Here is an 11,284-nt window from a genome sequence, read left to right as displayed (position 1 = left end):
TTCAATTTAATTCGTTAGTACGTGGTGAACTACCGCATGTTTGAACGATCGACTTTGTACAGAATTAGTGTTTGTTTCTGGCATCCGAGAAATTTTCATTCATAAATTAGAAACACAATATCCGATCTCAAGCTTCAGTAGCTTCATATTCACAAACATGTTTAAGAAGTAAATTCAAGTCGGTTAAGAATTAACTCACTCGAATCTCCGATGAATCGTCCTCTGTTTTCTTGTATCCTTCAAAGTGCACAAGAACATCGATGAACAGCAAACTCAAGGAAGCTTCCGAGTAGAACACCGCGATTTCAAGCCAATCGGAATCTCAATCTCTTCCTAAAGAAAGGAACAACATCGACGGAAACAGATAAGATCAAAATGCAAACGCAGTGCAGATTTTAAACACGAATTTACAAATCAAATTACAGATGATAAGAGAGAAGGAAACCTGAATGAGGAGAAAGAGAAGAAGTCGGATCGAGAGCGCCTAAGAGATCATATCCTCTAAAAATGCAAAAAAGTCCTAAGCGAATTCGCTTTGCGACGTTATTTATAGTAAAGGATAACGGGCTTGGTGGAGAAGCATTTTGGCGGGCTGTTAAACGAGCGGCAGTAGGATAAATGGAGGCAAATCTCAGCTCACACTTATTTTTAATTATTTAATATTGAAAAAAAAAAAGGATATTGATAAAATTAGTTAATTTAGCTCTCCACTTTAATAAATGACTTAATTTATATTTTTAAATTAAAAATTATCAAAAAAAAAATTATGAAAAATTGATATAATTATAAGTTTGTTCAAATAAAAGCCAGAATAAATTGTAAATTAATATATTTGTAAAAATCACAATTTAAATTAATAAAATGGTTAGTTTAAAATTTTACCTCATACGACTTAAATTTTTTTTTAGTATAAATTAATTTTTACCCGATAAAATTAAATTATAAATATTATTCATATGATTTTGGAATATTTTTATTTTGGTTCCTATGATTTTGAATTTTTCAATTTAAATCTTTTTACTTGCCATTATTAAAATAAAAAAAACGTTAATTTGTTATAAATAAACTAATTTTCATTTCCTTTTTACAATACACTCTTTTACATTAATTTCTTAATTTTGGTTCCTCATTAACATTTTTTTTAATATTTACAATTATTTCTTCCCTAATAAAAACAAGGTGACAAAAATAATTTACTGTCGTACAGATCAGATCATCAAAAACGCCAAAAATATATATATATATATATATATTATTTCGTCAGACAAATGAAAAACAATTCTTTGCTTGTTTTACTCAAAAATCATATACGGAGTAGGTATGTTGTTTTTTTAAAGTAAAAAATAATACGAATATATTTGCGTCATTTTTTTTAAAGCTGTTTTTATTTACTTTTATAATTGAAATATTTCTAAACATACTTTATTTTCTTTGTCGCATATCATTATTTACTGTTTTTCTTTAATATTGTTATTTTATTTTAAAAACTTCAAATATTAAAAAGTATTTATTCTTATTCTTTTGGTTGTGAAATAAGGTTCTACAGTTAAATTAATATATTATTATTTAATTATTCCTATCCTAAAAAAATGTCTCCTAATGAAAGAATGTATTTATGCATACAACCCAATAGTTATATCGATTACGCCCATTTGCAAATAGATACCATTTTTTAAAATGGACATCTCAACGTGAATAGATAGCCCATCTGCATCAATCGATTTGTGTGATCCAAGAATTTTGAAGGACAAAATAGTAATTTTTAAAAAAAAATGAGAATTCATGTTAAATAATATGAATTAGATCCCTAACGTTTCACCATTTTCAGACTCGATCATACTCCTATGCAAATAAAAACACTTTTTCTCTCAATGAACAAGACCCGAATCGTTGTATCCCGTCGAAGTTTGAAGGGTAAAATGGGTATATATTTAAATTAATACATTTTATTTAAGAGAAAATAATTTAAGGAATTAAAAGTGTATTTGGTCGTAATTATGATTTATTTATTTTAAACACGACAGGATTACGCAAACTTAGGACCAAATGTTTAATTAATTGACGCTTCCCCTAAATCTTTGCGCTAATGAGAATAATGAAAGTGAGAAAGACATATAAGAATTTCCCTTTCTTCGCAAAAAAGGAAACTAATCAAAGCCAAACACTCCCTTTTTATTCATTTCCCAAACGCGAAGTTCATTCCAGTTCCCCAACGGCGATTTTTCCTCTGTTTCTTCTTCGTCCGAGTTGGCTCACTCATTCGCTTCGAAGAAGATGAGTCAAGACTCGTTCATTTACAGCTTCGTGGCTCGAGGAACCATGATCTTAGCCGAGTTTACCGAGTTTACCGGAAATTTTCCGGCGATTGCGAATCAGTGCCTTCAGAAGCTTCCTTCTGCTAACAATAAGTTCACTTACAATTGCGACCATCATACCTTTAATTTCCTCGTCGAAGATGGTTATGGTAAGAATGCTTTGAATCTTCTCTTAGTTGTTTTGATTTACTTCCTTTTCGATATTTTTTGGCAAGGAACTGAGCGGGGAGTTGAATTACAGATGAAATTTGTTGGATCTAGTTTGATTAANCTTTTTCGGCAAGGAACTGAGCGGGGAGTTGAATTACAGATGAAATTTGTTGGATCTAGTTTGATTAATGCTGGATTTCTTTTATTACGCCAATTTTTTTGCTGTTAATTTGCTCAAATTCGTTCGGAATGAAGGAATTTGGAAGAGTTTCTTTGTGTTCGTTCTGATTGATTGTGGATTTTTAGTTTAGGTAAAGCTTGTTTGAACTTTGTTCATCGTCTGAACGGAAATTTCATTTTAAGTTTCTCAAAATTAGGCAAGAATTGAAAAATGTTCATGCAATCAAACGGTTCTGAGATAGCTAAATCCAGCTTCTCAATGTGAAATGCTTGTAAAATGTTTGTTAAGAATAGCTTCAAATACGGCNAGGCAAGAATTGAAAAATGTTCATGCAATCAAACGGTTCTGAGATAGCTAAATCCAGCTTCTCAATGTGCAAATGCTTGTAAAATGTTTGTTAAGAATAGCTTCAAATACGGCATCAAAATGTGAAGTTTCTGAGTTCAAATTTGTGGAGATTTTGTTTCTTCATTCTTTTCCAAGGCGTTTTGAATTAGTCTATTTGGTAGCTTAAACTTTTGGCTGTAAGAATTTTTGCTTTAATATTGTATACATGGTGCCTTCATGGAGTCTTGCAGCTTATTGTGTTGTGGCGAAAGAATCTCTCAGTAAGCAGATATCCATATCGTTTTTGGAACGGATGAAAACTGACTTTAAGAAACGATATGGGGGCGGTAAAGCCGATACTGCTGTTGCGAAGAGTCTTAATAAGGATTTCGGGTATGTTCGTTTAGACATGTAAAACGTTATCTCGAATATGCATTTGTATATCTACCTTAGCTGTATGAAGAAGCATAGTTCCATGGATTTTTTGCAGACCAGTTATGAAAGAGCACATGAAGTATATCATCGAACACGCTGAAGAGATCGAAAAGTTGATAAAGGTGAAGGCGCAAGTATCGGAAGTTAAGAGTATAATGTTGGAGAATCTTGACAAGGTAAACAAAATATATCAACATGGATTTGATGTTTATCAGTTATCATTTCATCTCGTGTTTTAAAATCCTTGGAATAAAGATAATCATCACGAGTTTCCCTAGTCAAAATCGAGTTACTGTAAGATAACTGGGAAATCTGAAAGGAAAGTCCAAAGAGGACAATATCTGTTAGCAGTGAGCTTGGACAGTTACAAATGGTATCAGAGCTAAGACACCTGGCGGTGTGCCAGCGAGGACGCTATGCCCGGAAGGGAGGTGGATTGGGGAGTCCCACATCAATTGGAGAAGGGAACGAGTGCCAGTGAGGACGCTGGGCCCCAGAGGGGTGGATTGTGAGCCCTCACATCGGTTGAGGAGGAGAACGAAGCATTCTTTATAAGGGTGTGGAAACCTCTCCCTAGCATATGCGTTTTAAAACCTTTGAGGGGAAATCTGGGAGTGGCAGCCTAAAGAAGACAATATCTGCTAGCGGTGGACTTAGGCCGTTACAATAACTTCTAAGAACTAGCTAATGTGTATATGAAACTAAATGTGCTTCTTAGAGATTCTTTTTGTGGTGTAAATTGAATGAAACAAAACCGAGCGGTTTGACCATTTTTTGTCGGTTGAAGTTGGCTTCAAACTACATGAAAACGCAAAAACTACTTCAATTAGCTTCGGTTTGGCGGTTTTGGTGGTTTGAGTTGAGTAGTCAGTTTACATTTCAGGGTAGTTCCTTTTTGCTAGTTCTTGCAAGCTGAAAGTCAGCTCAAGATCGACTTATGATAAAACCCGACACCGAACTAATCATTTACACCTTGAACATCTACGCCTCCTCATTGTCCTTTCCACGAAATCGAGATTCTCACTGCCTTCTCGCTCAACGCATCATTATGAGATTTTTTAATATCCTTTCAGGCTTTTGAGAGAGGTGACAACATCAATACTCTAGCTGACAAAACGGAGAATCTTCGAGATCAGGTAAGTTGATCGAACCCTGCCATTCTAAAGAAGTTACTTATATCAGTAGAAACAAACGACATTCTACAAACGACTCGAGAATGATCAACATTTTGTGAATGTCCGACAGGCGCAGACTTACAGAGGACAAGGAACCAAACTGAGAAGGAAGATGTGGTATCAGAACATGAAGATAAAGCTAGTTGTTCTTGGGATATTGTTAGCTCTTGTGCTCATAATTTGGGTTTCCATTTGTCATGGATTCAATTGCACCAATTAATTTGTACCGTAGGGGAAAGCTTTAGCCTTTATTAGCCTTTAGGCTTGTGTTTTCTATGGCTTGGGAGCTATATGATGAATGCATTTTCTCTTCAACATTGATATATTTTTATACATGTAAGTTTCTGTTTGAATGGATGCATTTATTTATTTATTATTTTTTCTTTTTTCTATTGTATTTTACCGTTGAATTTAAGTAGTACTTAAATGAAAATCTTGAATTTAATTACTATTATTTTAATTTTGTTTGGTTCGAGGCTAAATTAATAAAAATATCTTTAAATTTTGTTCTGAAAGTTTCAATAATATCAAATTTTCAAAAAAAGTCTAAAAAATAAAAAATAAATATTTTTTACTATTAAATTTTTGGATAGAAATGATCAGTATTTTATTTAAAAAATACTCTTAAATTTTTAACCCGGTTTAAAGAATACTCTTAAAACTTTAAAAAAAATTTATGTTGTTCTCGTTATTACTAATGTTTAAAAATATCAATAAATTTTAAAAGTGGTATTAACATCTTTTACTTTAAATTTTAAATATATAAACGAAACCGTTTAGCGCATCTCATAGATTATCTTCAAACTTTTTAATATTAATCTTGAAAGTTTACGAGTATTTCTGAAACGTGGTACTAATGGTATATGTATTTTTTTTTTTAAATTAAAAGTATTAATGAAAGTTTTAAAAACGCAAAAAATATTTTTACTTTTCTTTTTAAATTTTAAGGTATTTTTTAATATTTTTTAAGTTTGAATATTTATTAAAAACTCTGGAAAATTTAAGAATATTTTTTAAAATAAAATATAAAATTAAAAGAATATTTATATAAATAGGAAGAAAACACTTACTATATACTCCCTTCGATTTCACTAACTGCAAGGTAACAATGAATTAAAAAAATATATATTTTCCTTATTTTCTTTCTACTTTTCAAAATTTTGTTTTCTACGGCTTTTTTTTTTCCGTTTATTATACTTTTGTTATATAGAAGTTGAAAATTACAGAAAATAATTTAGATTTCGTTTAATAATTATAGAATTGTTTTTTATGTTTGAAAATTATGTTTAGGGTATAATTATTGAAACAAAAACAACAATTGTGAAAATACTTTTTTTTTGGCTATTTTTTGAATTAGTGAAAATTGCAATAACTTTTATCTAAATTTAATTAAAAATTATACAAGTTCAGGAGTCTAAATTATTTTTTTTCCCTAATTATTATTAAGAGTAAAATTTATTATAATTTTACAATTTAAAAATAATATATTTTTACCGTTAAAATATCATCACTAACACAATAGCGTCAACTCCAATAATTGAGCTATGAAAATAGTCTTATGTAGAGAGTGTCTTGTAATCTCTTCTCGATTGGTGTTAATAAAGAGTGCGAGTGTTTCCCGCAAAGAGTTGCATTCAACACTTACAACCTCTCGGTTTCAAGATCCACAACTAAATCAAAAAAAGTATCCACGATTAAGTCGAAAGAAAAAAGAAAAAATGTATTCCAAGTGACGAAAACAAAGTAACCAACAATTCTATATCACATAAAGCATTTGAAACCACGCATACAACCATTGACTCTCGACTTCAAACGTGTAACACACTAAATTTCTAAATTATTAGCAAACGTAGATAAAACAATATCATACATGCTCGTTCTTTTACCTTATTTCATGTGAAAGTTGACCATCTCCAAATCACTTTTCAGACAAAAAATTCGTCCACGATTGGTTATAACATTTCTTTTGAATCGGCCCTAACTCCAAGTTTATGTCTGGATGAACTGATAGAGAGCACAACTTGCTTATTCCTCAAACAAGCTCCAAATCAAATCGTTTTAACTTTTCACAAGCAACCGGGAATGAAGAGATATCTCACCGAGGAAATCAGTTTTTTTTTTTTTTTCGTTCTTTATTGTAATTATTATTATTATTATTAGTATTTGAGAATTAGATGGTTTAGGCATCTTTAACTTCGAAATGGTTTCGATTTTTGACGACGATGTCGTACATGTGCATGGATTTGAACTTGGCGAATTCTTTGGGTAGAGAAATGAGATGGACCGTTGATCTCTTGTGAAATTGCAGCAGATCTGGATCGTCGTAGTAACGTTCCCAACCCAACGCCGTCAGTTTCTGTTCCAGCTCCGCATATGACGTCATCACCTCCTCCGTCGGACTATACACCAGCACTTTCCGGCGATACGTCGACCTCTGCCCGCCATCCGCCTTATCCACTCCGGCGTCCTCCACCAGACGAACGACGCCGTTTTTGAACACCCAAACGCCAGACATAGCTAAGAGTTCTTAAACAAAAAAGCTCTCTAAGATTTTGAGACAACTGAATTGGGATAATTTGGTGCTTGTTTTAACTATATATATATATATATATAGATAGAGAAGGAAATAAATAAATAATAATAAATATTATTAATTAATCTTCCCTAGAACTCCACCCAATCTCTCATTTTTCTTTTTAATAAATAAAATAATCCTCTTAATTAAACATGTTTATTCTTTTTAATTAATTATTCTTAAAGTGTTCGAAAAATTATTCTCGAATTTTTTAAATTAATATATAGAATATATCTGCTTCTAGAACTTTATTTATTCTCAATATATTGTAATAGTTACTCGTTAAATAAAGATATAATCTCATTTTATTTCTGATTTTTAACATTTAAAAAAAAAAATTATTGTAAAATTTAAACAATATAACTAAACTTAGCGATAATTAAACCATGGATGAAATATTCATTAAAGTCCCGGGTTTAAATTGACGAAATTAAAAGTTTAGAATATAGATTAATACATTAAGCCGAGCTTATTATATAAATTATTATTACACATATTGTTCTTATCATGATTCTATATTTTCATGGATTTGGTATAATGTTTTTAATTTAACTAAGTCCGTATCTACCTAAACATGAATTTATTCCCCATTATTTCCCTTAAACAAACATTTTTTTTTATGATCAATAATTATTTAAAATAAATATATGAGAATAATGAACAAACCTAGTGGCTAGTGGTAGGGTTGGTATCTACCTTTGATTTTCTATTTTCTATTTTTTATGTTATAAAAAATAAAATAATAATAAAAGGAATGGAGAAAATCATTTTCATTTTGATTTTCTTTTTCCAAAATAGAATAAAGTAGAAAACATTGAAATGAAGGATAAATTCCTTTGATTGGACAAAATTGGAAAAAAAACATTGCATACCCTATTTATTTATTTTCTTTTTTTTGTCATTATTGAATTAATTAGATAATAATCCTAAAAAGTTTAATTATTTTCAATGAATATTTGAAATAATATTTTTTTCAAGCATTTCAGACGTGACATTTGTTGCCTTTTAATATATTCTCATGCATGCACAAATTCACAATTTTATTGACTTTGATTTTATTCCTTTTTTCTTTTTAATTTTTCAAAATTTCAAACAAATTCATTGCTAGATTTGAAGGAATTATTATGGATTTGATTTGGATAAACAAAGTAATTAAAAAAATTTATTGATAATTTTATTATTACCAAAATACCCTTTAAATAAATTACAAATTTATCATCATCTTTTTAATTCGTTGTTTTTTTTTTAATGGAATTTCATACTTCGTTTAATTGGACACTATTTTTTATTATTTAGATATCTTATTTCAATTATCACTTTATTGAGAATCAGAATATATATTTAATGAAAATTAAAACGTTAAATTTAAAATTTTGAAAGTTAAAAAATCGAAATAAAATATTTAAAGTAATTTAAAAATTTTTAATTAATTTTTGTAAAAAAAAAGACATTAGGTATAACTATGATTATTTAAAAAAAAAAATCTCATAAAAAAATAATTTATTGATTATGTTACATTACTATAGATTTTGTTATAAATTTGATCCCATAATTTAATTTATAGTTTTAAAATTTTAAATTTAATTTCTATAAAAACTAATATTAACAATTTTAAAACTATTATAATTATACTCAAATCTAAATTAATTCCAAATTAGAAGTGCTAAATAATATAAAATTAGTTTAAGAAATTTTCAATAAATTTACATAAGAAGTCAAAATTCATTCTTTAAACACACAACATTAAAATAAAATTAAAAAAAAAAAAAAAATTATTTTTCTTTCTATTTTCTTTATATTACCTCGTGGGGAAACCAGCCGGCGGTGTATCACTCGCCGGAGAACCACCAAATTTATATTCGAAATTCAACACGCCCACCGTCTCTCCCGACGGTTTTCTAACCGGATACGAAACGGCAACGTATCGCATGGATTTTTCATCTCCAGCAGACTGCAAAAGCTCCGCAACCGACACGTGGACTTCCCCTAAATCTCTGTCTCCCCTCCCATCCTCGTATTTAAGAGCAAAGACAAGACTACCCTCTATACCTTGCTTTACTGCCTCCACGTCGACGGCGAATTTCACTGCAAAGTTCCACGTAGGATTTCCGCCGCCGTCCTTGTCCACGTTGGTCCGAGCCCTCTGCTGGTTCACCGCGGCGCCGAAGAATGAAACGACGACGTATAGCTTGGGTTTGGACGCTGGGTCAACTCCAGTAAGGCCTCTGGCTGAAACTATATTAATGTCTAAACACATGGGATCTGTATTTAGAGCCATTGTTCTGAAGAAGAACAGAAGAAAAAACTAAAGGCTTGAAAATTTGAGTTTGCTTGAGACCTTTTTAATTGCGAAGGAAAGGGTAAAAAAGACTTTCAATAACGTAAATGTCAAACCAATTAATTAATAATAATAATAATTATTATTATTATTTATTAATTGGTTTGACATTTACGTTATTGAAAGTCTTTTTTACCCTTTCCTTCGCAATTAANTGGACCAAGTCTTTTAAGATACTTGTGATATTATCCCAAATAATAATAATAATAATAATAAATAAATAAATAAATAAAGACTTTTTTATTTAATATATTTGGGTTACTTTCTACTGAATTGTTTATATTATACTTAATGACTATTTCCACGAGTAAATCTAGATTTGAGGATCTCGATCCGACATACCTCAATTATATTTTTTACTTAAAATATTNAGGACATTGAAAATTAAGGTAGCAATTAAATAAGCGAACTGTAATCAACGTAAGTGGCATCCCTGAAAGCTTCGGGATCAAACGTATTAATGAACGAGAGATCTGTTGGGGCAAGAGCCGTTGGATCCGGAGGTTGAAATCCAGCCGTTAAATCCGTGACATCTGGCCCCGCCGGGAGCTCAAGCGACGACCCCACTACGCCGGAGAGAACTCCCACTGCAACTGCACCGGCCACCCCCAGTGCTGATCCCCATACCGATTTTTTCTTCTTCGGCTTCGACCGTTGCTCAACCGGCGGTGCACGTGCCTGCACGTGAGTTGGTTGTGGGGCATATGGATTTGCATACGGCGGCGCTGCTGATGGTCCGATGTTGTACGGTGGATATGGTGATGGTGGCGCTGCTGATGGTCCGATGTTGTACGGTGGATAGGGTGACGGTGGCGCTGCTGATGGTCCGGCGTTGTTTGGTGGATACGGCAACGTTGCAGATGGTCCAACGTTGTACGATTGATATGTCGGCGGCGGAGTGTAGTGATATTGCGGCGGCGGTGGATATGGACAGGACGGTTGTGGTGGTGGTGGGTAGCTGCCGTATCCTGCCGCAGGTGGTGGCGGAGGATAGCAATATTGCGGTGGATATATGCCGATGCTTCTGGTAACGTGAAAAGAAAATACTAAATGATTGGTTTAGCTTGTTTTAACGTAAGAACTTATATTAGAGTATTTTTTTATATAATTTCTTATTTTTCTTTCTATTTTCTTTATATTACCTCGTGGGGAAACCAGCCGCCGGTGTATCACTCGCCGGAGAACCACCAAATTTATATTCGAAATTCAACACGCCCACCGTCTCTCCCGACGGTTTTCTAACCGGATACGAAACGGCAACGTATCGCATGGATTTTTCATCTCCAGCAGACTGCAAAAGCTCCGCAACCGACACGTGGACTTCCCCTAAATCTCTGTCTCCCCTCCCATCCTCGTATTTAAGAGCAAAGACAAGACTACCCTCTATACCTTGCTTTACTGCCTCCACGTCGACGGCGAATTTCACTGCAAAGTTCCACGTAGGATTTCCGCCGCCGTCCTTGTCCACGTTGGTCCGTGCCCTCTGCTGGTTCACCGCGGCGCCGAAGAATGAAACGACGACGTATAGCTTGGGTTTGGATGCTGGGTCAACTCCAGTAAGGCCTCTGGCTGAAACTATATTAATGTCTAAACACATGGGATCTGTATTTAGAGCCATTGTTCTGAAGAAGAACAGAAGAAAAAAACTAAAGGCTTGAAAATTTGAGTTTGCTTGAGACCTTTTTAATTGCGAAGGAAAGGGTAAAAAAGACTTTCAATAACGTAAATGTCAAACCAATTAATTAATTAATTATTATTATTATTATTATTATTATTATTATTATTATT

General features: G+C 32.2%; 4 protein-coding genes across 4 annotated transcripts; 1 reads left to right on the top strand and 3 right to left on the bottom strand.

Moving 5' to 3' along the window:
* The first annotated feature begins 2,140 nt into the window (after positions 1–2,140).
* Positions 2,141–4,956, top strand: LOC111778271 (vesicle-associated membrane protein 724). Its single transcript, XM_023657990.1, has 5 exons — positions 2,141–2,464; positions 3,225–3,366; positions 3,464–3,584; positions 4,482–4,544; positions 4,654–4,956. Exons 1-5 carry the CDS (start codon positions 2,275–2,277, stop codon positions 4,801–4,803), a joined length of 666 nt encoding a protein of 221 aa, XP_023513758.1. The 5' UTR covers positions 2,141–2,274; the 3' UTR covers positions 4,804–4,956.
* A 1,363-nt stretch (positions 4,957–6,319) lies between these two features.
* Positions 6,320–7,162, bottom strand: LOC111779248 (flowering-promoting factor 1-like protein 1). Its single transcript, XM_023659362.1, has one exon. It carries the CDS (start codon positions 7,096–7,098, stop codon positions 6,763–6,765), a length of 336 nt encoding a protein of 111 aa, XP_023515130.1. The 5' UTR covers positions 7,099–7,162; the 3' UTR covers positions 6,320–6,762.
* A 1,794-nt stretch (positions 7,163–8,956) lies between these two features.
* LOC111778697 (protein SRC2-like) lies at positions 8,957–9,436 on the bottom strand. Its single transcript, XM_023658670.1, has one exon. The coding sequence runs from the start codon at positions 9,434–9,436 to the stop codon at positions 8,957–8,959; it is 480 nt and encodes a 159-aa protein (XP_023514438.1).
* A 456-nt stretch (positions 9,437–9,892) lies between these two features.
* On the bottom strand, positions 9,893–11,093 carry LOC111778696 (protein SRC2-like). Its single transcript, XM_023658668.1, has 2 exons — positions 10,639–11,093; positions 9,893–10,520 (listed from the first exon to the last, which is right to left on the bottom strand). The coding sequence occupies exons 1-2, from the start codon at positions 11,091–11,093 to the stop codon at positions 9,893–9,895; spliced, it is 1,083 nt and encodes a 360-aa protein (XP_023514436.1).
* Positions 11,094–11,284: the final 191 nt, after the last annotated feature.

Source organism: Cucurbita pepo, chromosome LG17 (genome assembly GCF_002806865.2).
Source record: "Cucurbita pepo subsp. pepo cultivar mu-cu-16 chromosome LG17, ASM280686v2, whole genome shotgun sequence".
Taxonomy (NCBI): domain Eukaryota; kingdom Viridiplantae; phylum Streptophyta; class Magnoliopsida; order Cucurbitales; family Cucurbitaceae; genus Cucurbita; species Cucurbita pepo.
Note: the sequence above shows the minus strand (reverse complement) of the source record. Positions and strands in the feature narration are given on the sequence as shown.

Excerpts from the sequence above, each read along its gene's own strand:
- LOC111779248 (XM_023659362.1), bottom strand. The coding sequence starts at position 7,098 with ATGTCTGGCGTTTGGGTGTTCAAAAACGGCGTCGTTCGTCTGGTGGAG.
- LOC111778697 (XM_023658670.1), bottom strand. The coding sequence starts at position 9,436 with ATGGCTCTAAATACAGATCCCATGTGTTTAGACATTAATATAGTTTCA.
- LOC111778696 (XM_023658668.1), bottom strand. The coding sequence starts at position 11,093 with ATGTGTTTAGACATTAATATAGTTTCAGCCAGAGGCCTTACTGGAGTT. Across the intron at positions 10,521-10,638 it reads GCGGCTGGTTTCCCCACGAG|AAGCATCGGCATATATCCAC; the intron begins GTAATATAAAGA and ends TCACGTTACCAG.
- LOC111778271 (XM_023657990.1), top strand. The coding sequence starts at position 2,275 with ATGAGTCAAGACTCGTTCATTTACAGCTTCGTGGCTCGAGGAACCATG. Across the intron at positions 3,585-4,481 it reads TGTTGGAGAATCTTGACAAG|GCTTTTGAGAGAGGTGACAA; the intron begins GTAAACAAAATA and ends ATATCCTTTCAG. Across the intron at positions 4,545-4,653 it reads CGGAGAATCTTCGAGATCAG|GCGCAGACTTACAGAGGACA; the intron begins GTAAGTTGATCG and ends AATGTCCGACAG.